The sequence below is a fragment of the Chrysemys picta genome, chromosome 9, assembly GCF_011386835.1.
Source record: "Chrysemys picta bellii isolate R12L10 chromosome 9, ASM1138683v2, whole genome shotgun sequence".
In the NCBI taxonomy this organism is placed as follows: domain Eukaryota; kingdom Metazoa; phylum Chordata; order Testudines; family Emydidae; genus Chrysemys; species Chrysemys picta.
Genome location: NC_088799.1, coordinates 63,500,256 through 63,522,998, shown reverse-complemented (window position 1 = coordinate 63,522,998; position 22,743 = coordinate 63,500,256). Strand labels below are relative to the sequence as shown.

Genomic DNA, 22,743 nt, shown 5'->3' with positions numbered 1-22,743 from the left:
GGCGGCATGCCTACGGGACGTCCGCTGGTACCCGCCGCCGAATTGCCGCCGAAGCCGTGGGACTGGCGGACCTCCCGCAGGCATGCCGCCAAAGGTCCCTGACTGCCGCCCTCACGGCGACCGGCAGGCTGCCCCCCGCGGCTTGCTGCCCCAGACACACGCTTGATGCGTTGGTGCCTGGTGCTGCCCCTGGGGAGAACTCAGTCAGAGGAGCAGCCCGCTGCCTTCCTTCATGCAGCCCTAGGCCTGGTACATGCTCCCCTGCCCTCAGTTAAATGCCAGTTCGGCTGTGGGGCTTACAGGGAATCTTGTTCTTGAGGGGTGTGGTGAGGTGGGAAGTCTGGTCTGGTGGTTAAGGTGCTGGTTTGTGACACAGGAGATCTGGGTTTGCAAGCTCCCTGGGTGATGTTGGGCAAGTCCCTGAATCACTCTGTGCTTCAGTTTCACACTGGTAAAGGTTACTAATAGCACTTCCTTTCTCCCATTCTTCATCTCTCTTGTCTATTTAGATTGCAAGCTCTTTGGGGCAGGGACTGGCTCTCGGCATGTGCCAGGCACTGTGTGCACCCGTGTGTAACAGGGCCCAAATTTGGGTTAGACACTAGCTGATGTTTCTCATTATCCCTACGGGGGTGTGTCTGTCTTTAGATTGCACGCTCCTTGGGGTGGGCTCATTCCTAGTTGTCTGTCTGGAAAGCACATAGTACGAACTACCATGAAAATCCACACATTAATAATCAGTGATGCTCCATAGGCTCTCAAGTCCAGGTCTGGGTATTTCCAAACCTGGGCAGTCCAGATGTGCTAATGCCTGCATCAGCTGCATAACTGGCTATTTCGGCTGCCTCCCCAGCACTTACCCAGCTTGCAAATGTACCTGGCCCTTCAAGATTTTCACACACTAAAGCAGCACCCCTGTTTTTATAGCAGTGAAGCTGCAGGGTTGGGAGCAAATCCTCCTGCAGTGTAAGAGGGATGCCACACTCCAATGTCTCACCACCGCTGGGAAGGGGGAGAAGGTAGGGTTGGGGTGACTGAGTAGAGGAAATATGCCATCAGTCTGTGGCCTCTCACTCCAGCCCTTCGCTAGACACAGTTTTCTAGCTAAGGGTTCGTGCTGTGCTCATCTGCATGGCATAGGAGCAACTGATTAGGATTAACTTTTGCAGATGGATTTTAAAAGGTGCCTGCAGTAACCAGATGCCTCTTATTGTGTATTTGATCCCTCTGCTAACAGGACTCCAGCTCCAGCTTGCCTGTTCCAATGCAGCTGTACTCTGGGCCCAGGGCTTTTACACCTTAACCTTTTGCTCCAGAGATCCTTGCGCCAAACCATTTAAATCTGCATCCCCCGCCCACAGTGGTTCTTGCTCCCAGGCTAATTCTCTCACCTCTGCCCCCTGCAGTGACCACCACTTGGTATCTGCTGTCCACTCTATAACCCAGCTTCAACTCCTGGGAATCTGCTCCTGCGATTCCTCAGCATGTGCTCTGCCTCCAATTCCATTGGCACCTGCAAAGGTGAAGATCTTGTTTCTAACACCCTTGTCCAAAGCATTTATAGTTTGTGATGATCTGACAGCCCCAAACCAAGGCCCAGAGCTCCTCTCTCAGAGCCTCCATCCAGCTTGAAAAGTCCTCAGCTCCTGCTCAGCAAACAGGTTCCTTTTCTTGGAGTCTTGTAAATTGCTTTAGGCGAATCCATGCATTGGGTGTGTGTATCAACAGGATAGGTCCAAAGGATAGAAAAGCCACTGAACTAGACTTACCTAAAGATCCCAGGCAGAGCAGGACCCGCACCTCCCTCCTACTGGGGAGGGAACAGCTCAGACGCCAAGGTGAGAGCCTGCCATGGGAAACCCCTTCTACCGGATCTCACACACAGGACTCAGGAAGTGGAAGGAGGAGGATGCCCTCTGCCCCAACAAGGGAACACACCCTGGTTCCCTGCTCCCCTTGCCCTGAGGGATCCATGTGCTGCTCCTTTGTTCTCATTGGGAGATTTTCCTGTCTCAGCAAAGTCAGTTTGTTGTTTGGGAGCTTGTCCCAGGGCTGCCCGTGGCTGGGGGAAAGAGTGCAGGTAGGGGCTGCCCGGACCTGCCTACAGAGTGCCAACCACCTCCTGCAGAGATTTGCCAAGTGCATGATTCAGACCTTGCAGGAACCGATGAGCCCAGGGACAGGGATCCCTCCCTTTCATTCCCTCTGCTCCTTCAGGGGGCAATGGCTGCCCCTTCAGCCCTGGCTCTCTCCCATCAGTGCTATACAGGGTCCAAACGGCCTTTATTTCTATTCTGGTCCTGCATATTCTCTGTGATTTCTTCCAACTCGTTCTCCTCCATAAAAATAGTGCAGGCACTGTGGACTGTGCCCGTTCGTTCCTCTGCAGATTGGGCTTTAACAAGCCCAGGCAAGACCTTCAGCATCATCTATTGATATCGCTGGGCCAGCGCTCTCCTGAGCTACGAGGCAGCGCCATTTGCCTCAGACAGCCAGACATTTATCACCCCTTTCACCCCCAGAGAGCTCGTGCACTAATGGCGTACTTAAAATAGTTCTATACAAGTGATCCCCAAACGGCGTGGGAGGGCCCAGTAGGGCCACCCAGCCGCACCCTGTCCCAGCTCTGCCCTTAGCTGTGGTCCTGGCTCCCAGTCATGGCTCTGCACCCGGCCCTAGACACAGCCCCGCACCCCAGCCTTAGCTGCCAGCCCCAGCCCTGCCCCCAGCCTCAGCCCCCTTACCCTTGTCTGCACCCCACTCCCCACATGAAAGGTTTGGGGACCACTGTTCTATACACTACCCCTGCTTAGGCCCACTTTTCCTCAGGCTTTTTCCAAAAGTACCTAAGTGACTTTCACTGCAACTTCAGCTCCTAAGTCACTTAGATGTTTTTGAGAGTTTTACCCCATAATCCTGCAGGCAAATTGTTCCCCCTTCCCCCCCCCCCCCCCAATGATTCAACCTTTTAGGGTCTCTTAACAGCTGGCTGCCATGCTTCCTCAGGTTGTGATCACAGCAGGGTCAGGGCTACCCAGTGCTGGATCAGAGACCTCCAAAGACATCGAGGTGCTGCAGGAAGTAGACCTGGTGATTCATAGGGGGCATAGGCGTCAACTTTGTAGGTGCTCTGAGGCTGAAGCACCCACAGAAAAAAAGTGGGTGCTCAGCACTGACCACCCACAGGTATGTTAGAAGGCTCAGGGAGGGGCTTGGGAGAGGGCGGAGAGCAGCGAGCAGCAGGCAGGCAGGACTTTGGGGAAGCGGTGGAGTGGGGGTGAGATGAAGCGGAGCAAGGACAGAGCCTTGAGGGCAGGGGCGGGGCCTCGGAATGGAGGGAGGGTGGAGCACCCCTGGGGAAAACTAGAAGTCAGCGCCGATGATAGGGGGTGCACTTCCCCCCAGTCCATATTAAAGCGTTGCCCCAGCATGGTGGTAGAAGGTGCTACGGTACTGCAGGTGCTGCCTGCCAGCTCTCAGGCCACCCAGGAGCCCTGGTCAAAGACCCCATGGCACTTTTTTGCAAGAGTCTGGGGGTTAGCCCTGACCAAACTCCAGTCTGGGTAATGGGTGGCTGGCACTTTAGTGGTAAACAAAGTGATTTCTGTGCCTTGTGGATGGACCCTTAGGGACACGCGGCGCTGTAGAAATGCAAGGCAAACCATCAGTAGTGTAATGTGACTACAGTTACAGCTGGGAGCAGTTCAAACTGGGCTGAGCAACACACAGCGTATTAGGAGAGAGAGCATCTGGTATCATGTAGGATGAGGTCAGGCTCTCCTGAAAAGCCAAAAGGGTGGGGAGCCCCACTACGCTGTCCCTCCCCTACATATCCCCAGCCTGGGGCTCTCCATAAATCTATGGTCACGCCCCAGCTCTGCTGTCATTGGCTCGTCAATGGCCAAGTCTCCCCTGTGTCTGGGGTTCACATTGGTGTTTGGTGGAACAGCGTGGCAGGGTCAGTGGTGCTGTGCTAAGAGGCCTGGGCACCCCAGGGTAAAACAAAGCACCAAACATCGTTAGGGCCATTTCCAGACTTCTCATCAGTTTCAGGCGCTGATATCCAGCTGCCAGTCAGGAGATTGGTAACCATACAAACCCCTGGAACAGAGAAATTCTGTGTCAACCCACCACTGACTCTGAATGTCAGCCACACACGGCCTTTCTTGGCTCCCGACAATGAACCCCAGCTGGGAACCAGCTGGCTCTGTTCCCAACACAGGAAACACATTTTATTCCAATCAGAGCTCTACTGGCAAGAAAGGAAGTACAAAAGCTTGGAAGTCTCGGAATAAAAAAAAATCAGCAGTGAAAGAAAAGACAGGAATGCAGCTGCCTCTAGGGTGGAAGGCAGCTGCCATTTTCACCATGAACATCAACACAACGCTTTAAGAATGGAAGAAAGGAATAAGACAGCCAATCAAATCTGCATAGGACTTTGAGGAAGCAGAACATCATCACTCAAACTAGAATTGACCAGAGCATGCAGATAACTAAGCCCTATTTTCTTATCAGAAGTACCATGAGGTCTTTTAATGATCACAAGCGGGGAGAGCTTCTGTTCTAAGTCTCACAGTGGGTTTGGCAGCAGAGTGCCCCACAGCATTGTGCCTGGGTAGATGTTTAATACTGATCCTGAGAACCTGACTGCTGCTGAACCCTTCACCCCACTTCCTGTGACTTTCTCTGGAGGTCTTCCGTACACGTATAAAGCAGGACTGATTCAGAATGAATGTACATAGGCCATGTCATGGTTATGGGGAAGGCTTGGGGTTCAGATCCCAGTCCTGAGCCCTTGCTCTGAGCTAAGGTGATATGGGGAGGCTGCAGAAGCAAAGCCACTGGGAGGAGAGCAGCAAAGGAATCATAACATCACTGAGCAGTCACCTCCGGGCCTGAAGCAGGAGGAACTACATTGGGTTGCCAAGGGCCTCCTATCCAGTGCTCTGTGCTTAAAGGGAAGGTGGCTGTGATACATGGCTTGGAAAAGGAGAGGGTACATGTATATAAAGAAGGAATAAACAGCAGTGCCGGAAGGATCTGGGAGCTGTGCTATGGGAATGAATGACTCCCAGGAAATATTACTAGGTGCAGGTCATTTGCTTACACTGGATCCCTGCATTCAGCAAACTCCAACCAAGTCCTCACCTGCATCCATGATCCCAGCATCGAGCCTGTGCTGCAAAAGTTCAACCCTGGAGCAGGGGGGAAAGGATAGGTCTTGCCGCACAGGAAGATGAATGGGCCTATACTTCCCCTGCTCTGCCAATGAATGCTGCTGGAGGGCAGAAGCCCTGGGCTGGCACAATAGTAGGAGGAGGTTTGTAGTGCATGGGACGATGCTGCTGAACCTAAATCTGCAACGTTTGGGTTATTATTTTATGGGGCAATGCAGAGAGGCTCCAGCGGGCTGCAAACACACACAGTCCTTGCCCCAGAGAGCCAACAAGCTACAGAATTGCAGTTGGCAGACTCCAGCCTGGATTTACATCCATGTTAACGGATTCCCTGGCTTGCTCTTGCAGCGCTGTGACATGGCTTTCCCGCATCTCCCCACACAGCCTCTCCTTAGGCGGAGCTGGATTGCCTCAGTTCTCCATCACCCTGAGTCTGCTCCTCTTCCCTGGCTGCATCAAGACTGCCCAATATGTATTACACCCTCTGCCAACCCAGCCTCCATCCATCCCCAGTGCAGCAACCCCCTAGATCACAGCATCCCCCTGGAACACCACATGGGTTTGTCCTCCATTCTAGCTGATTTGTTAAGCTTGGAGCATTAGTCCACAAAGCCTTTTCGTGGCTGGCAGCTGTCTTAGCTGAGTCATCCTTTCCTGAGAGCTATTCCCAGCTGCCCCCAGTATTTCACCCCTGCTATAAAACTTCCCTTTTAAATGTAAGCTCATCATCCCTATCTGCGCTCTAGTACGTACCCAGGATCCTGGGCGGGGCTGTACTTCGGAGGCCAAATCTCTATAGCTGCCAGGGGTATGCTGCTCTTGTTGTTTGAGCTAGCTTTGATCTAGCTACATCAAAGCTAGCTTGGGTATGTCGATGCATGCTGCAATCACGCCTCTGATTGCGGTGCAGACATCCCATGTCACAGATGGCGAAACTAAGGGTGATAATGATGTTGACCTTTGTGAAGGGCTTTGAGATCTACTGATGAAAAGTGCTAGATAAGATTATTTTGATGTAGTTTACACTGATTTTTTTTACTACAGTGAATTACAGGACACACTTGCTCTGCAATAAATCCCTACACACAGACTTGCACTGGGATAACTAAAGGTGTATATGGTTATGTTGGTTCCACTTTCCAGATAGACAAATCTTAGCTGATTGGGCTTTTCTGGATTGGCATAGCGGTGAACCAACTGACGAGCTACAGAAATGAACTGGGAATTCTGGAAGACCTGCCCTATAGCCCTTAGGAGACCTGCTCATGCACCAGACCTCCATTGCGCTAGGGATTGTTTATTTGCAAAGACTGTGCACAAAGTTCTGTTTCCGTGAACACAGTAGGAAACAAATAGAAAGCAGTTTCCTTGCTCCCAATTTCCAAGTCTGCCCCTTCAGCCACTCTTGTGTCCTCAGGAGCTCTCTTGGTGCTCCCTCCCAGGACCATGCTCACAACTGCTTCTTTCACACACAGAGCTTGCCAAACAATTCCTTAGCTCCTGTGTTTGAAGCCAGTCTCAGGGAATTCCCTCAATCTCCCTGGCTTAGTTCTTGCCCAGGCTTTACCCTGCATCCCCAAACCTTGGGCAGTAACTTCTTTTGTTTCCAGTTATCACTATTTAAAATGGGCTTAGTTGCTTCTTCCATTTAGCCTGAAAGAAGGGTGCTTTGCATACCCATCCGCTTTAGGTAGGTATGTGATTGTCTTTAGATCAAAGATTCACTTAATGGCAGCCACTTCCACTTTTCAGTATAACCAGGTGAACTTTTTAACAATACTACCTTAAAAGCAAACTCAGACAAGTTTATACTTTCCAACACAACAGAAAGGACACCAACAGCCAAGCAGTGCCCACCCTGTTGTGGCTCCTCATACATCTGACCCCCACTTGCTAAAGGTTTAACTTTCATTTCCTTCCATGCTGTATTTCTGGTTTGTTAATATAGAATACTGTTCTCTAACAAAGCTGAATGGGAATTTAAAGTGTTGCAACTTAAAACTTAGCACCAACATTAAGCTTTGTTTAAAAAGCAACTCTGTGAGCAAGCTCATAGTTGAAGTGATATTACAGCATGGATATTATATATTCAGTATTGCCAACCCCAAGTCTTCAAAAATAATGAGTGAAGCGCCCCAAAATCATGAGATTTTTAAAATTTTAGGATTTTGTAGCCAAATTTAGATGGCCTCAGTTTCCCCATCTCTAAAATGGACATAATGATACCGATCTTCTTTGTAGAGCGCTTTGAGAGCTACAGATGAAAAGTGCTATATACAAGCTAGTCTTATTGTCAACCATCTGGTTTTTGATTTGAGTCATGAAATTAATTGGTCACGTTTTCAGGCTTTTCACTGTAACCAAGAAATCTATTAACCTTTTTTATAAAGAAAGCTGAGATTGTCCCTTAACCACATGCTGAGGCTTTAAGTAAAAACATGAAATTATTGTGCGAGTTGGCAACACTTTATTCTGAATTTAAATAAAATGTAGATAGATAACCATCTAGTTGCTGGGTCTGAATCCCAGACATCGCTGCACAGGGGAAGTGCAAATGACAGTCTAATTTCCATCCATGCTGCAATTCTGCATTTAGCCCTGGACTACACGGGGGGGGGGGGGCGAGGGGGAAGGGGGATTGATCTAAATTACACAACCATCTGGCTGACGTACTTAGATCGACTTACCGTGGTGTCTTCACCGCGGTGAGTCGACTGCTGCCGCTCCCCCGTCCCTGTTGACTCTGTGGCGGTGGAGTACAGGAGCCAATGGGAGAGGGCTTGGGGGGGGGGGGGGTCAAGTTATCGCATCTAGACTAGACACGATAAATCGATCCCCACTGGAGAGATCGCTGCCGCCAATCCGGTGGATAGTGTAGACATACCCCTAGAAGATAATCCAGTTGGCTAACAAGGCTGAATGGGAATTTAAAGGGTCACAACTTAAAATTGGATCCTACGATTTAAGCTTTATTAAAAACAAAGCTTTGGTCAAGTCTCCCGTCGCCCCAATAAAAGTGACTGTTGCGTTTCTATGTATATTTAACTGAGTATTTGTTCAGTCTGAGGCACCAGCTGGAGTAGATGTTACAAGAGTTGTATACGAAAAGCAGTATCTATATGTGTTTATAGTTAGCACACACACACGTGCACGCCATCCAGTGTGCTGTGTTTTTCATGTTTGTAGGGTCAATAAGGTTGTGCACTAAAAATGATTTCCTGTCCACAGTTCTGAACAGCAGAGAAAACAGCACGGCTGGGCTTGGGAAGAGATGGGAGGCCCAGGAATAACCTGTGAATTTCATCAAACTGGGCTGGTGATAGATCCACACCCCAGCCCCTTGGTTAATTTCAAAGGTCTCTCAGAAATGGAAAGGGCTAGAAGTGTACCTTCCAGTGTGAAGTGAAAACTGAGATGAGCACTGATATCCAAAAGGTTTAAACAGACATTTCTAATCTCTGCCTGAACCAGACAGATTTTACAGGCTCAGGAGTTCCTTGCAAATTATTCTGAATTCAACCACTCAGCCAACAGCATGAAGAATTCACTGAGAGCAACTGGATTGCACAAACCTGCAGTATCAGAGACATTAAAATAAAAATCCTAAAACATTGTTTTTCCAAAAGCAGAAACCTCTGAGTTCTCTAATTCTGTCTCATTTTATATGCCTTGAATTTAGAAAAAACAATTCCCCAGTAGTCTGAAAGCACCCAAAAGACATTTTGGGAGAAAAGTTTTTTTTTTTTTTTTTTTTAAAGAGGAAACTGGGGTGAGGTTCAGTCATGGACTTTGATGAAAAAATTCAGATTAACTTTAATTCTTGTGGCCCCGTAATGTTTAACCCATTCAACAAGCACCTTTCCTTTTACTGCTGCTAATACAGTGTCTTTATCTTCATTGCCTTGGGATTCTGTTGACTTTGAAATCGCTGTGTGTAAGCACATATGCAGTTCAGGCAAACACCCTCAGCTGTCTGGCAAACTGCCATTGCAGCCGGTTTGCCGTCTATCTAGAAACAAATACTCAAGCTAAAGCCTTCCCGTTTTGTGATTTTTCTAACCAATCACCTCAAAAGCCAGATCTTTTGTTTTGTTTAGTCCCCTTCCAAACTGAACTGGCTTAGGTCCCAAACATGAAGCTCACACAGATAAGGAGGAAATCCACATAAAAAACATGACAACACTCCAGGAAATTTCTTGGAGCAGTGTAAATAAACCTTACCGAAAGTATTGTCCCAGTTGAGGCTGCTGAGGTTATGACTTTACCAGAGATGTTCTAGTTCTAGTTACTATTTTAAAGCACCAGAGGAGAGATCTCCTACAGTCACACCGTGCATGATTTGGCCCCTTCTCAAATGTATTCAATGCTAGCATATTTTCAGCTCATGACTGCTTATATTGCTTATAAAACTTTTCGTTTTCTGCTGCATCTGCCATCAACCCTGCAGTCAAGGGTGAAAAACAAAAATGTTATCTATTCCTCTGGCCAAAAGTTAATGATTAATGGCCACTGTCAGCCAAAGTGCAGTTATTGTGCAGTCTGTATCCAGAGGGAGATTTAGTCATTTGGCTTAGAGATGCGTAGGATCTCATGGCCTTGCTCATGCATTCCTTCATAACTGGTAAAGGCTTGGACTGTGATAACATAATATACTGTTACTACCAGCCACATTATGGATTGGGATGGTCAGTTGCTCATAATGAGGTCACAATTTTTCCATTGGCTATAAAACTTTGCATGCTTGCCACAGGCTCAGCTATGATTTTTTTGCGAGGGAAGTTACATCGCTAAACTGCTTTAGCTCTGTGTATATTTTATGGGCAAGATTTGTAAATGCGAGATTAGGGATTTCAGGTGCCTAACTCTAGACACTGTAAAGAGGCCTGAAACTGCCATCTGGAATCAGGCCCCTTAATAGGGGTGTCATGTTTGGCACCTAAAATTTGAGGCATCCACTTTTGAAAATCTTGAACATCCCACACATGTGGCGATAGGCAGGTAAATCACATTGACTCCTGCACCTTGCACTCTGCCCACTAACCCAGACTCCTCAGGGCTTATTTGAAACATTCTAAGCTACTGAGCAGCTTCAAACAGATGCTCTAAGTTACAGCAGCCTCCAGCATGCAGCACAAACCAGAACAGCCATAACAATGTCATAGAATAGAAGTCATAGAATATCAGGGTTGGAAGGGACCTCAGGAGGTCATCTAGTCCAACCCTCTGCTCAAAGCAGGACCAATCCCCAGAAATGTGTCCTAGAACTGTCCCCTCCTGCTCTGCACATGCTTCCTATGCCAGGGCCTGTGTAAAGCAGTGTATAGGGTGGAATCTCACCCTAAGAACGCCACAGAGCTCATGTTCAGGGTTCACCCTTTGGAGCATCTGACAGTGCAACCCTAGGAGGTCAATGCTCTTCTGCTTGGTGTCAGGGAAATCAGGGCAGCATGGTATTGGGTGCGCTCCTCGAGAGGCTCAACGACACCCCCGCCCTCCCCCAGTATTGGGGCAGCGAGCTCTCTGCCCCTGTTAATTTAGATGTTCACTGGCTTTTTCAGATGCAGGAATGGATTGCAGTTGATTCAGTGCTTTCACAGTACTGCAGAAGTTCGAAGTGCAAATTGCCCTTTTTATCTGGTCCCTCCTGTGAGTCTCAATCTCCCCCCTATAAACAACATCCCTTCCTTCTTCGTCTCATTTCTATGCCTATGGCTTACCCATTTCACAGGCTGCACTGCCATCTGGTGGCCAGCATCATACTTCACGTGGGCTGTTGCTGCTGGCTTTCCAAATATTTCCTGTCCCAGAGGGAGCAATAAAAAAGTAGTGCAGATAGGAGAAAACACGGGAGCAGGTTAAATCCAGCCTAGCACCTCCACTCAGAAAGGCGATCAACATCCCAACTAATTGGCCAGTGTTTCCCCTTCCAGTTCCATGGGGGAGAGATGCTGCAACCTAATATAAAGCAAGAGTCAGTTCCAGTCACTTGCTCATTGCAGCACAGGCCCTGCATGTTCCCTCCACCGGTACAAGCAGGACGACAGACAACACCACTGAAGACTTGGTTTCCTCCGTGCTGCTCCTTTCATCTACCCTCTCTCTTTCCAGTTTGATTTAATCTAGTCTGCAAAAATCCCCAATGAGAGCACATTCTAGCCTCTTCTGGAACAAAATCCACACAATCCTTATTACTTACCACCTAAAAAAATCACCAAACCTGCTACTGTACTAGGGGAGTGTCTTCAAGATGCCACAAACCTGAGGCCTCCAGGGTGAGCTCTTCCAAAGGCAAGAAAAAAAACCAGTTGCTGATCTTTCCCCTAAACTTTACAAACCAGAGCTCCACAGCCTCAAAGCAGCATTCTACAACTCAGCCTTCCCTCAGCACTGTAGCTTGGTCAGTTTCCTGCCTTAGGTTTTGAGCACAGCCCTACAGAATTCCAAGACGAGGGACTTGGGTAGGAAAGCAGCGATTATTTTCATCATGCTACAATATTTCATTCAGACAAATCCAGGGCAGTATATAGGATTTCTATTGGGGTAGTGCTCAAAGTAAGGTGGACAGACACAGATGATGATAATATCCTGTCCTGAAGAGCACAGATCTAAAAAGTGCAAAACTGGAGTAGGAAGCGGCCTATAAAGTCATAGTACCCATGTTACCAAACTAGGCTATAGCCCCCATGCTAGAGAATGACATTCAAGGGACATTTCATTTGTCTTTATCTTGAGTATTGAGAATGAATATTAAGAATAAATTAACACCATGGCCCCTATTTACAGTTTCCACTTATACAAGTCCCACACTGATAGACCTGACATGAGCACCTCTTGCCAGACTGGATCCAGGATATGTACAGAAGTAGGGCAACCACCTTCTCTTGAGTAGGCAGCATGGGTGTGGTGGGCTGGGCACCAATGTATACAAGGGTTATGAACACCCCGCAATTGGCCAATGGTGCCCTTTTTAAATGTTGCTCATCATGATAGAATCCAGACACCTCATCCTCATTAATGGAGTATTATGTTTTCCTCACACACCAGCCCTGCGAAGCAGGGAAGCGTTCTCCGCATTGTACAGCTGGGGAATTGAGGCCTAACGCAGATTAAGGGACTTGCCTGAGATGGGAATAGAGCTCCCCAATGCCCTATCCACTAGTGCATCCTTCTTACTCCTTTTAACACCAATCACAGAACACAAGACTGCTGCATTTTGCAAGAGAAATTTATTGGCAGAACTCTACCTGTATAGTTATGTGACTATATTTAAACTGGCATAACTCCCACAATGGCCACTTTCTAGAATAAGTGTTCACCCAGGCAGATATAGTGTGTTAGTCTACAGGGTGAATTTTATCAGCACAATTATACTGGCATATCAGTATAATTCTGCTGGTAAGTTTCACCAGGAAGAATGGCCTTAAATTAATTTTGAAATGGCTTTAGTTAAGTGAGTACAGCTTCATTGTGCAGACATGGCTCAATTCTCTTGTTGGCAATGGTTTATTCAGTGCCCTTTTAGCTGCAGCTCATCATTTAAGACAAAGTTGGTGCATAAATGGGGCTTTTAGGATGTTAATCTGTTATCTCCTTGACCATATCTGGGGCATATTTGGCAAGAGAGGAGGGAGGCAACCTTTGAGAAACAGATCACTACCCATGAGATCCTGTTCTTTCATTCATAACTGCTCAGACATGATTTACAGGCACTCATCTGTTGGCAGTTACTGACACAAACTGAGGTTCCTTTTGCTGCTCCACTGTAGGCCAGCAGCTCATCTGACTGGAAAACAACTGTGTTGGAGACGAACCATCCATGTTTCAGTCATCACAGTTCTTCTTGATGATATCCTGCAAAGAGATCATGTTGCCTCTCCCCATGCTGCCTTCTTCTTGCTACCTCATGAGGGAAGGCCAAGAAAGTTAAGAAATTGTTTCTGCTTATTTTTTTACCTTAGAAATATAAAGTCTTTTCCTCCTTCCCTGTTTTTGGTAGTGGATTTTTGGAGGACTAGAGCTCTCTCAGCCTTCCATTAAAGGGGCACAGGGACTGCCATTTGCACAAACAACTTTTCATCCCAGTGCTTGACAGGAATGGGTGTGACAGAGGTATTAAACATTTTTAAAGTCAGCCTTGACTAAAAATGTCTTCTCTCAATTGTTAATGCTGCACTCATTTCTAGTCTCTTACCAGTTCTCCAGCCCTCACCAGAGTCCTCCCACAAAACAGGGAGATTGATAAGAAAACGCGAACACACCCTCTTTATTGGGAAAAAAAAATCTTTCAGGTCTTTTTACATCAGAAAGCAGGAAAAAAAAAGGGGCAGACTTTTCCTCTTCTTTGAAAGTTGTCTTTAAGTCCCTCCTACCACCATCTTCCTACATCATTTGCTCTGTACCATTATGATAAACCACCACCTTAGCCTTCCATCAATTTGGGACTCTAAATACCCTGACCCATGAATTTTGGGAGGAATACCAAACTTCGTGTAAGGCCAACACAACCAGATCTTTTCCACTCCTTTTGTGATGCCATAGACCGCCCTCCACCCAGCTCTATCAATAGAATGCTTATCAAGCAGGGTCCCAGAACTGAGGATCCACTGCAGGCTGTACCACCCACATTGGGCAACCACATCAGCCTTTAGGAACCAAAAGGAATCTACTGCGTAATGCAGTGAGCAAACTTCCCCTAGGACGCCAGCTGGTGCAGTCTGCAATCCAAAGTAAACTCACCTAAGGTGGATGAAACGCTGCAAGATTCTAACAATCTGTCGGCTCACACCTTGTTCTTGTATGGATGCCAGGCAGATATTTCCTGCTGTTAAGCCCAAGAGCCCTTTAGTGCTATAAATTTTATTTTGTGAGCAGCATTTCAGCAAATCCCTTTCCTCTCCTTAACTTATCCTGGTTAGTTTTTATTAATCAACAGGTATACGCCTATGGTAGTTGGGGGAAAGAGACTCTGATGCCCATTCTTCTTGGAACATGAGCCAAGGCCGTGGCTGATACTGGACTAGCCCATTGCGATGTTCCATGCTGCTGTTTTTTCCTTCCATCTCCTCCCCCTGGCCCACAGTGTGCTTGAACAGCAGTTCCTTTTCCCACATGACACGGGAACCCAACAGGTGAATCCATTTGAATACAACATACTGACAGGACTGGGCACTCTTACAAGCCATTTTAAACCCTCTCTAAATATGGAGGTCCAAATGATAACAGCTCTCAAAGAGACTAAATTAGGACCATGGTTGTGTGTATGTTTGAGAGCTTGAGTCTTCCACACCTAAGGAAATTACAAGAAATGTGAACTTAAAGCCATTTGTCTCTTCCTGGAATGGAAGTGTGAGAAGGGAACAAAGTTCTGTGTTAGGAATATGGCATGGGGTACACGACATGACATTTGTTCCCCAGCTGAGATAGATTTGTTTGTTTGGTGCAGGCTTGATTATAATTTAGCCAAAAATAGTTTTTCATGGTGTTCTTTACAAACACTGGGCACGTAAAGCATTAGTTTGTTGAGGAATCAGGGACAGCACTTGGAAAGCAGGACAAAACAGCTGTTTCAAGCACAAACCGAGACTCCAAGTGCAACCCATTGATAGAGCTGAGGATAACAGAATTTAAAACCTACCTGTTCTGAATTGCAAACATTTTCCACTCCTCCTGTAAAAGAGGGAACAAACAGCTCTCTCCTGCTGAACAGGAAATGCTGAAGACAAAGTCAAGGCTTTTATTTTCCACGCAGAAGATACTGAATGTGGTGATAACATTCTGGTCGGCAGACTTGACTTCTCCTATTCAATATGATTTGAGTAGCAGCTGCTGTTGTCTTGTTTGTTAGGATGCTGAAGCAGCGGTGACACCCGCCCACTGCTGGAGAGGCTTTGAAAATATTTGTTCTGTGCTTCAAACAGAAATCAGTTGATTTACACTGGAGTGAACTTTTAGTGCTCATGGAAGTCTGATTTATCCATAAAACTGGTTTATCAAAGGCAACCTAGATGGTGTAAACTTCCCACGTTGCCTCCTACTCTGAATGGACCTCGTCTAAGGATGAGGGGACTTCAGTCCCCAAGGTCCTTAGCCAAGACTGCCCCCAAAATGGCCAACTTGTGCTAAATGTAATGCCTGTTTTAATGGCCCAATAATTGCCCATCAGGAGCTAGACTAAGAACACAACTCATTTCTCATAGGCAGCTTGATAGTTGAGCTGCCAAAAGCAATGGCCAAGTATTTGGTGCTCAGTCAATTTTGGCCACTTCCCTGAATTCAAATCGGTGAGTCAGAGGTGAATGGCAGCTCTGCATTCCATTGCTAATCCTTAGCCATGTCTATAAATTGATCTGGAGTGGGTGCTAAGATGAACAGGCTGGTTTCTGGTTGTATTTCTGTACTTGGAAAGCGTCAGTAAACGGTCAAGTGATCTCATTAATTGACACCGATTCAATTTGCTAGAATCTGGGACAAACAGAATTGGAAAGGACCATCCAGGTTATAAATTATCCTGCTGGAGTGATCAGGAAGGGTTTTTTATTGCATAGTTGGTGGTAATAAAACAGACAGCAGCTGGAGAACGTGCATAAAGTGGCAGTGTTACTCATTCCCAGAGACAGGATTCCATCCTGAGTTTAGCACAGTAAAGGGCATGGAAAAAGGGAACAGAATATGCATACATGTAAACATTATGGATCTGGGAAACTCCAATAAAATAGACATACCCTTCAACATAAGACACTGCTGATTAAGAAAGAGGTCAGTTGTGCAATATCTGTAACATGATCAGGGATCATTTGGAAGGAGTGCAGTAAAACTTGGGCAATAACTCACCACTCTGTCTTAACCCTTTCATTGCTTATTAGAGAGGAGGAGAAATCCGTGGTCTTAGCCAACTAGGGGAGAGTTGCAAGAATATGACCAGTGAGCCCTTCTGCTCTCCCTTTGGGTACTTTTAACGAGCAAATCAGAGGGTAACTTAATACATTCAGAGAAGTCTAAAATGAAGCTTCACTCTGATTAGAAGCAGAGCTTCCAAAACAAGTCCTCATTTAGCTGGACACTGCATGCAGGAATATGTAGATTTACCTTGGGTTCAAATACAGAACTCAAAAAGCCCCCTTAACATTTTGCTGATTGCTTTTAGAAACCTAAAAAAGATCAAATTTGTGTTTTCACCAAGCAGCTGTCTGGGAATTGTGGCCCTTAGTTATGATCATCTCTTTCTCAGGCATCTTAGTGCTGTGTGCAAAAGTCATCCTTCTCTTCCATGGCTTTTGAAGACTTAAAACTAGATTGTCTTTTCTTCCCCTCCCAACATTAGTTATCAAAGTTCAAATAAAATAAGGGAACAGATTTAATTCTGTAGCATTTTGCTTTTACTCCTTCATGGAATCTTTCCAATGCAACTTCACAAAAGCATTATAATAAAGTCTTTTCTTCTAAAGAGAAGATTAATTTCCACAGATTACGTAGTGCAATTGGTTATTTTGTAGAAAAAACATGATTATCTTCAGCTCCATACAGGAAAACTCTGAAGATAGCTCCAGTTTCTTAATAAAAATAGAAAAGAAAATCCCCGGTCTTTTATAAAGTTTCGTTTTTGTGTTAAACACCCAATACTTATTAGTCTGTTTTTAATTGAAGAGTATGGAATCTGGGTCTTGATTAGCCATCTGTGCAATGTGCTTTAATACATCCTTTTTGGTAATGATCCCAAGTAGTTTCCTGAAAAGTTAATTAACAGATTGTTAGCATATGAGCTCCTTTCCCTGATTTTCCTCCCACAATGACTCTACGACCCTGACTTCTCTGATGGCAATTCTAATCCATGATTATCATCAAATGTTTCCATGGCTCAGAATGCCAAGACTCTATGCAAAGTGTGGAATTTACATTTCTGATCAGACCACTGGTCAATCTGCTTTGGGTATCCTTATCTAAACAAGCAGAACTACAAATATTAGTCAACAATTTATTTTAATTCTTCCCCCACACCCATCTTCCACAGGTTTTTCTAAAAACATTCCATTTTGCATTCACCAAAGTGTCCTGAAGAGAACCAATGTCCTCACACACACACCCCTCTGCCCTTCCTCCACAGCTCAAGTGGAAGAAGACTGTCTCTAAGGTGCGTGATCTGACATGGTGCTGTGCCTAATGGCTTTAACCCCTCCCAAACAGCTTACTGCCTTTTCCAGCAAGGTCTATTGTTTTAATGCAAAGTAAAAAGCAGAGGTGAGCTACCTCTGCTTTTTACTTTTTCTATGCATTGAATTCTCTATTATATGGATGTAAAACTAGAATGACTCCAACTAAATCAATGGGGTTACTCTGGATTTACACCAGTTGAAAAGGAGAGACGAATTTGGCTCCCTGAGATCAAGAAGCAATTTTTAATGCTTTGTATTCAGCGCTACCCTATTAGATTCCCAGCCCAAATTCCTCTATGTGGCGTTCTCACCCATTGTGAGTGACGAGGCACTGGCGCAGTCCCAGCTTGCGGAATATATCCACAACTATCTCCATGGGTGTTTGGTCTGTCACTGTGAATGGACTGAGGTCCAGGATGCTCCTGAGTTTGAGCATGGACGGGGAGCTCGGAGGCAGCGGAGGAGAGTGGTCAGTGAAATAAATAATTGAAGTGCTCACAATTCCATCCTGCTTCTTCCGGGCATTTTCTGAGTGAGAGACATTGTGGGTTATAAAGGGAAGACATTTAAAGCATAGGTTTTTCCTCCCTCTGTTTCCATTCACAGAACTTTAAAGAACCATTCCTTCATCTACTCAAGCAAAGGAATAGCAGAGGCTCTCTCCCAAGCCATCTGTCCAGCCAACTGAGAGGGAGGGGTGAGGACACTGGACACCAACTCCCTTTTCTTCAGCTGAAGATATCCCAGCCCCTGGGGCACCATAATCATCCCTCTCCTGAACGCTACTTCAGCTCAGCACATTACATTCACAACAGAGTTTGGATTAACTTTTTGGTGCTCCCAGAGCAATTGCATCACCTTGTTGCTGCCAAGAAACCCACCTATAGAAGAGCATTTCTGGACATGACTAGAGGACAATACTGGGCACAGATCTGCTGCTCAGGAGACGTGAGAGAGGGATACTAGTTTGCCTTTATGTAGCACTAGTCATAAAAGGACCTTCAACCTACCCATCTAGACAGAACTTAAGATGGGCAAACTGAAGCATACAGGGGTATGCAACATGTTCAGTGCCCTTACCTGGCTACAGAACTGGGTCCCTTTCATATTTAGCAGAGAACAATATTCTATAGCAACTTAATAGATAGGGATTACTATGTATACTTGATTAGAAAGAGGATTCCCCCCAGTCGTTGAAGACATGGCTCAGGTAAGGTACTCTCCACCTTTGTAAAGTTTACTTTAATGAGAGTAGCAGACTTCACCTCCCAACCACAACAAGCCAATCTGATGCTAGCCATACCTACCACAGTGCCTGGATACCATTTAATTATCATTATTGCCTAAAATAATGAGGAAAGCGGCTGGCCTGACTTCCAAAAGTCAGGATTCAGAATGGTGCCCAGCTTAGGTATTCGCCAATCAGATCAGGCAGACCGCTGGGAACTAATTCTTTTTTGTGAATCTTCAGAAAACACGAATTACTCCACTGGAAAATCTCTGCACAGTCCTGACTAAATGAGACCATGTTGTATCCCAGTGCAGTCAGGCCCAAGGAAGGAAATCATTAAGCTGTAATGTACCTTTCCTGCATTTCCTTCCCTCCCATTGTCAATGGCTGAAATATTTAGTAAGATACATATCAAGAGCAAGCATTCCCATACTGAGAGACAGTGAGTGAAGTCTGTACTTCATACAGCCTGCAGATTCCCACCAAAATCAACAAGTGTTTTTTGTGCACTACAGAGTCTCTCACTAACATGAGCATGAACAGGGCTGGTTCACACAGATCTGGGTCCCTCCTTACAAGCTACATTAGGGGTCTCACGAGAACATTTGCTCTGCCTGCTCAAACTCCTCTGCCATGCCAGGCAAAAGGATTCCATTCCACAGAGCGCACCAACAGGTAGTATGCCCAGAGACAGTGCCTGTGTTCATGAAGTTGAGGACAGAGTAGGTGGGGAGTTCCTGATAAGCAGGAGGGTAAGGGGAATTTGCAACATGTCCCAGACAGTGCTGTGATGAAGGAGGTATAATCCTTATTTCTCAAGCTCTGGTCAACGCAAAGCTGCTCACACTGCCCACCAAGTGGCACTGAAGCATGACACGCAAATAGCACACTAGCCTTTCAACCTGTCCCTTGTGGAGTGGAGGTTGATGGGAACCCCGTGACTTTGATCCTCCATCTGCAGGTTTGGCAGCACCATCTCAAACGGCCGTGGGTGTGGATGAAACACTAACAAGTCGGTATAAGGCAACAGCCAGACCCACTCTTTCAAGTGCGTCTCGGGTTTTGTTTTTAAGTGCACAGAACCAACAATACTCCAACCACATTGAAGCTTAGCTGCAGAAAGTGTCTTTCAAAAATAAGTCAGCCAATAAAATAAAATATTTTTAGTTGCTGCTGGGCCAAAGCCTTATTCTCCCTGGCAGTGCTCTTGCTGCATTGATTTAGTCAAACACACACGCTGAGTAGCACTTTGCACACCAAGGCTCGGGGTGATGGAAGTTACATGCCCTGATCACAGGCATTGCATAATGGCAACGTTCACTGAAGCTTACATCTACAGCACTCTATTTAACAAGTTGTAACCGGTGACATTTAGAGGTCTCTGACTGCAACGCTTTTATCCACATTGCATTCCGCTTTGGTTCTCTTACCAATTGAAATGATGACATCTCGCCGGAGGACAAATCCGACCAGCCTCTGGGACTCCCGGGACACCACCACCGGATAGCCGCTGTAAGTGGTTTCATTGATTATGGCCTCTACATCCTCTACCGTCATGCTGTCTTGTGTGAGGACAGTCAGAACAGGGTCATTCCGGCGGGGCCTCATTACGTCCATGGCGAGAGTCTTGTGCGAGAACTCCTCCTTGGCTTCTAGGAAGGGGTAGCCATTGAGACGAATATGGGCATCATAGATGCCCTCCCGTCCAATTGCATCTGCCACCCACTTGCTAGTCATGGCTGCAGCCATTAGAGGAACAATGTATTCCAGTCCACCAGTAAGCTCAAACATAATAACCACCAGCGACACAGTCATACGGGTTACTCCACCTGCAAAGCAGAACACAAGTCTCAGAGTTTGACACACTCCTAGGGATTCCCAACAAGAGCTCCCTTGTTTCTGATGTGCAATGTAGGCATACTACACTAAAGTCAGCTCTGCTATCATGAGGATGTAGCAGATGGACATCCCTAGTCTTCACATTCTACGGACAGGCAGGACATCATTTTCAAGGTTACACTGTAAAACAAATGTGAATATAGGTAAATGTTACTTAATTACAAAATGTCCATGCTTTACAGCAGGTTGGTTATACATTTTAGTCTGGATTACAGGAGTCATTAAATTTGTTTTGGATAGATCTGCTTCTCAGTGTCACTTAAATTCCATGAAGCCAGGAGCCAGAGTTGTTCTTTTGACTCTCCCATAGTACACAGAAGTAGCCTCAAGGAACCACACACATTCATATCAGCTGGTCGGGCATACTTCCGATCTGGACTGTTGCCTCATGTTTTTGTGGCCAGAATCATGCAATTCAGTGGGTCTGCTATCATGAAGAACTAACAGAACCTCTGAAATGTGTCTGATATTTACATTGGTTTAGTAAATTATTTCCTTTGACAGTTCAGATTTACATTTATCAATTTCCCAGTAAGCAGGAACTGAGAACCATTAGTTAGTAATAAATATACATGCATCTACACACTAATATATTTTTATATATAAAAATAAAATACCAACTGGTGTTTCTTAGTCCCAGCTTGCTGGAAAGTTGTTCATTGTTCCTTGACAAGAGTTCACACACATGCAGAGTATAGATCTAAAACACCTCAACCACAAGGATAGATAACTGTTTATGATTCATTACTTTCTTTCAGGCTGGTGTACCGCCAAGCCAGGTGGCATTCTGACTCTGTCATTGTTGCCATCTTCAGTTCCTTGGACGGCCATGGGAGGATACAACTGGCTTTTTAACTGCTTTGGTTTAGCTACACACAGGCATTTTGAACACTGGGAAATACATACACATCGGTTTCAAAGCAAAATGAATAAAAAACAAACATTCAGAAGAGCCTGAGTGACTTAAGCTCCTAAGTCACCTTTGAAAATGGCACTTAAGCTCCTTTGAAAATTTTACCCAATAAAGCTGCCTTCTTGAGTTCTGAGTCCCCATAGCTACTTCTAAAGCTTTGATTTTTTACTTTTACAATAATATGGGAGTTTTTCCCTCCAGTAACAGTCTTCTGCTTTAAGTGACATCTCCACTTCAGCATTTGTCCACCAGTGACCATTAAAAACAACCATGTTTATTTAACGCTATTGCTTATTACAACATATGGAGTACTCTGCCAACAACAGTGGAAGTGACTGACTGATCTACTTCCAAGAAGATTGATAATGTTCTAAAATAGCATGTTTACATGCCTCCTATTTTACAGCATCTCCAAAGCCAGGAAGTATTTTAGATTTCAATAAATGCATTACTCCTTTTTCCTAACAGAATCCCAACACCAGAACAGTGGGGCATACCCCCTTAGGGGGGTGCAAAGGAATGTTGGGGGGCACGGCAGGGCCCAGGCCAGGCCCCACAGTGGGGTGGGAAGGGAGCGCCACCCAACTCCGCTCTGCCCTCCGCTCTGTTCCAGCCCCAGATCCGCCCACGGTTCTGCTCCCGGCCCTAGACCTGCCCCCAGGTGCAGCCCCAGCCTTGGCCCCGGCTCCCAGCCCAGCCACGGCTCCAGCCCCAGCATCAGCCAATGGCCCCAACTGTGGCCTCAGCCGCAGATCCGGCCCCAACTGTGGTCCTGCTTTCAGCCCTGGCTCCCGGAGGGGGGAAAGGGTGCAACGTAAAAAGTTTGGGGGCCACTGGGCTAAAAGTAAGTATTCTGAGTTTTCAGACATGTGTCCTCTCTGAAAACAGCAGCAGCAGGACCGAGATAAATCTAAACTTCCAGGGTTTGCTCCACTACTTCCACTTGGATGCGTTAACTGAAGTTGGTGTGACTTGTGATGAAAACCAAAGACAACAGATCTTTGGAAAGCATAAGGCACATTGCAGCCAATTAGTTTGGGAATTGTGTCCCAGGGTAGAACCCAGTCAGATATACTCCTACTTCATAAAAGGGATTTTTGTTAAATGGATGAAATACTCCCCAAACCCCACAACAGAGTACATGAAACAAGAATTGTACCATGAAGCAGAAAGGCTGACAGAAGGACTGAAAGCCTAGAAAAAGGCTTAAAATCGATTAGGTTGACCAGGGATTTAAGTATTTACTCAGGAAATTCCCCCTCAAGTGTTTCATCTAATTTCCAAGGACATCCTAGTGCAGATTAGACCAGGCAGAAATATGATCAATACATTACGCATTACAAAGTACATTTTCAAAGAGCTTCCTCTCTCTAG

At 46.0% G+C, this 22,743-nt stretch overlaps 1 protein-coding gene across 4 annotated transcripts in view; it reads right to left on the bottom strand.

Moving 5' to 3' along the window:
- Window positions 1–15,693: 15,693 nt before the first annotated feature.
- LOC101939384 (H(+)/Cl(-) exchange transporter 5) overlaps window positions 15,694–22,743 on the bottom strand; it is a 112,034-nt gene continuing 104,984 nt past the window's right edge. For 2 of the 4 annotated variants that reach the window (XM_042853340.2, XM_065556392.1), the window contains 3 exons: window positions 19,988–20,386; window positions 17,638–17,854; window positions 15,694–16,901 (listed from right to left, as the gene is read on the bottom strand). In XM_042853340.2, the coding sequence (XP_042709274.2) occupies window positions 16,811–16,901; window positions 17,638–17,854; window positions 19,988–20,386 (707 nt within the window). In that variant the 3' untranslated portion in view covers window positions 15,694–16,810. The remainder of the gene's footprint in view (window positions 16,902–17,637; window positions 17,855–19,987; window positions 20,387–22,743) is intronic. The other 2 variants (XM_065556393.1, XM_065556394.1) reach the window with 1 other exon arrangement.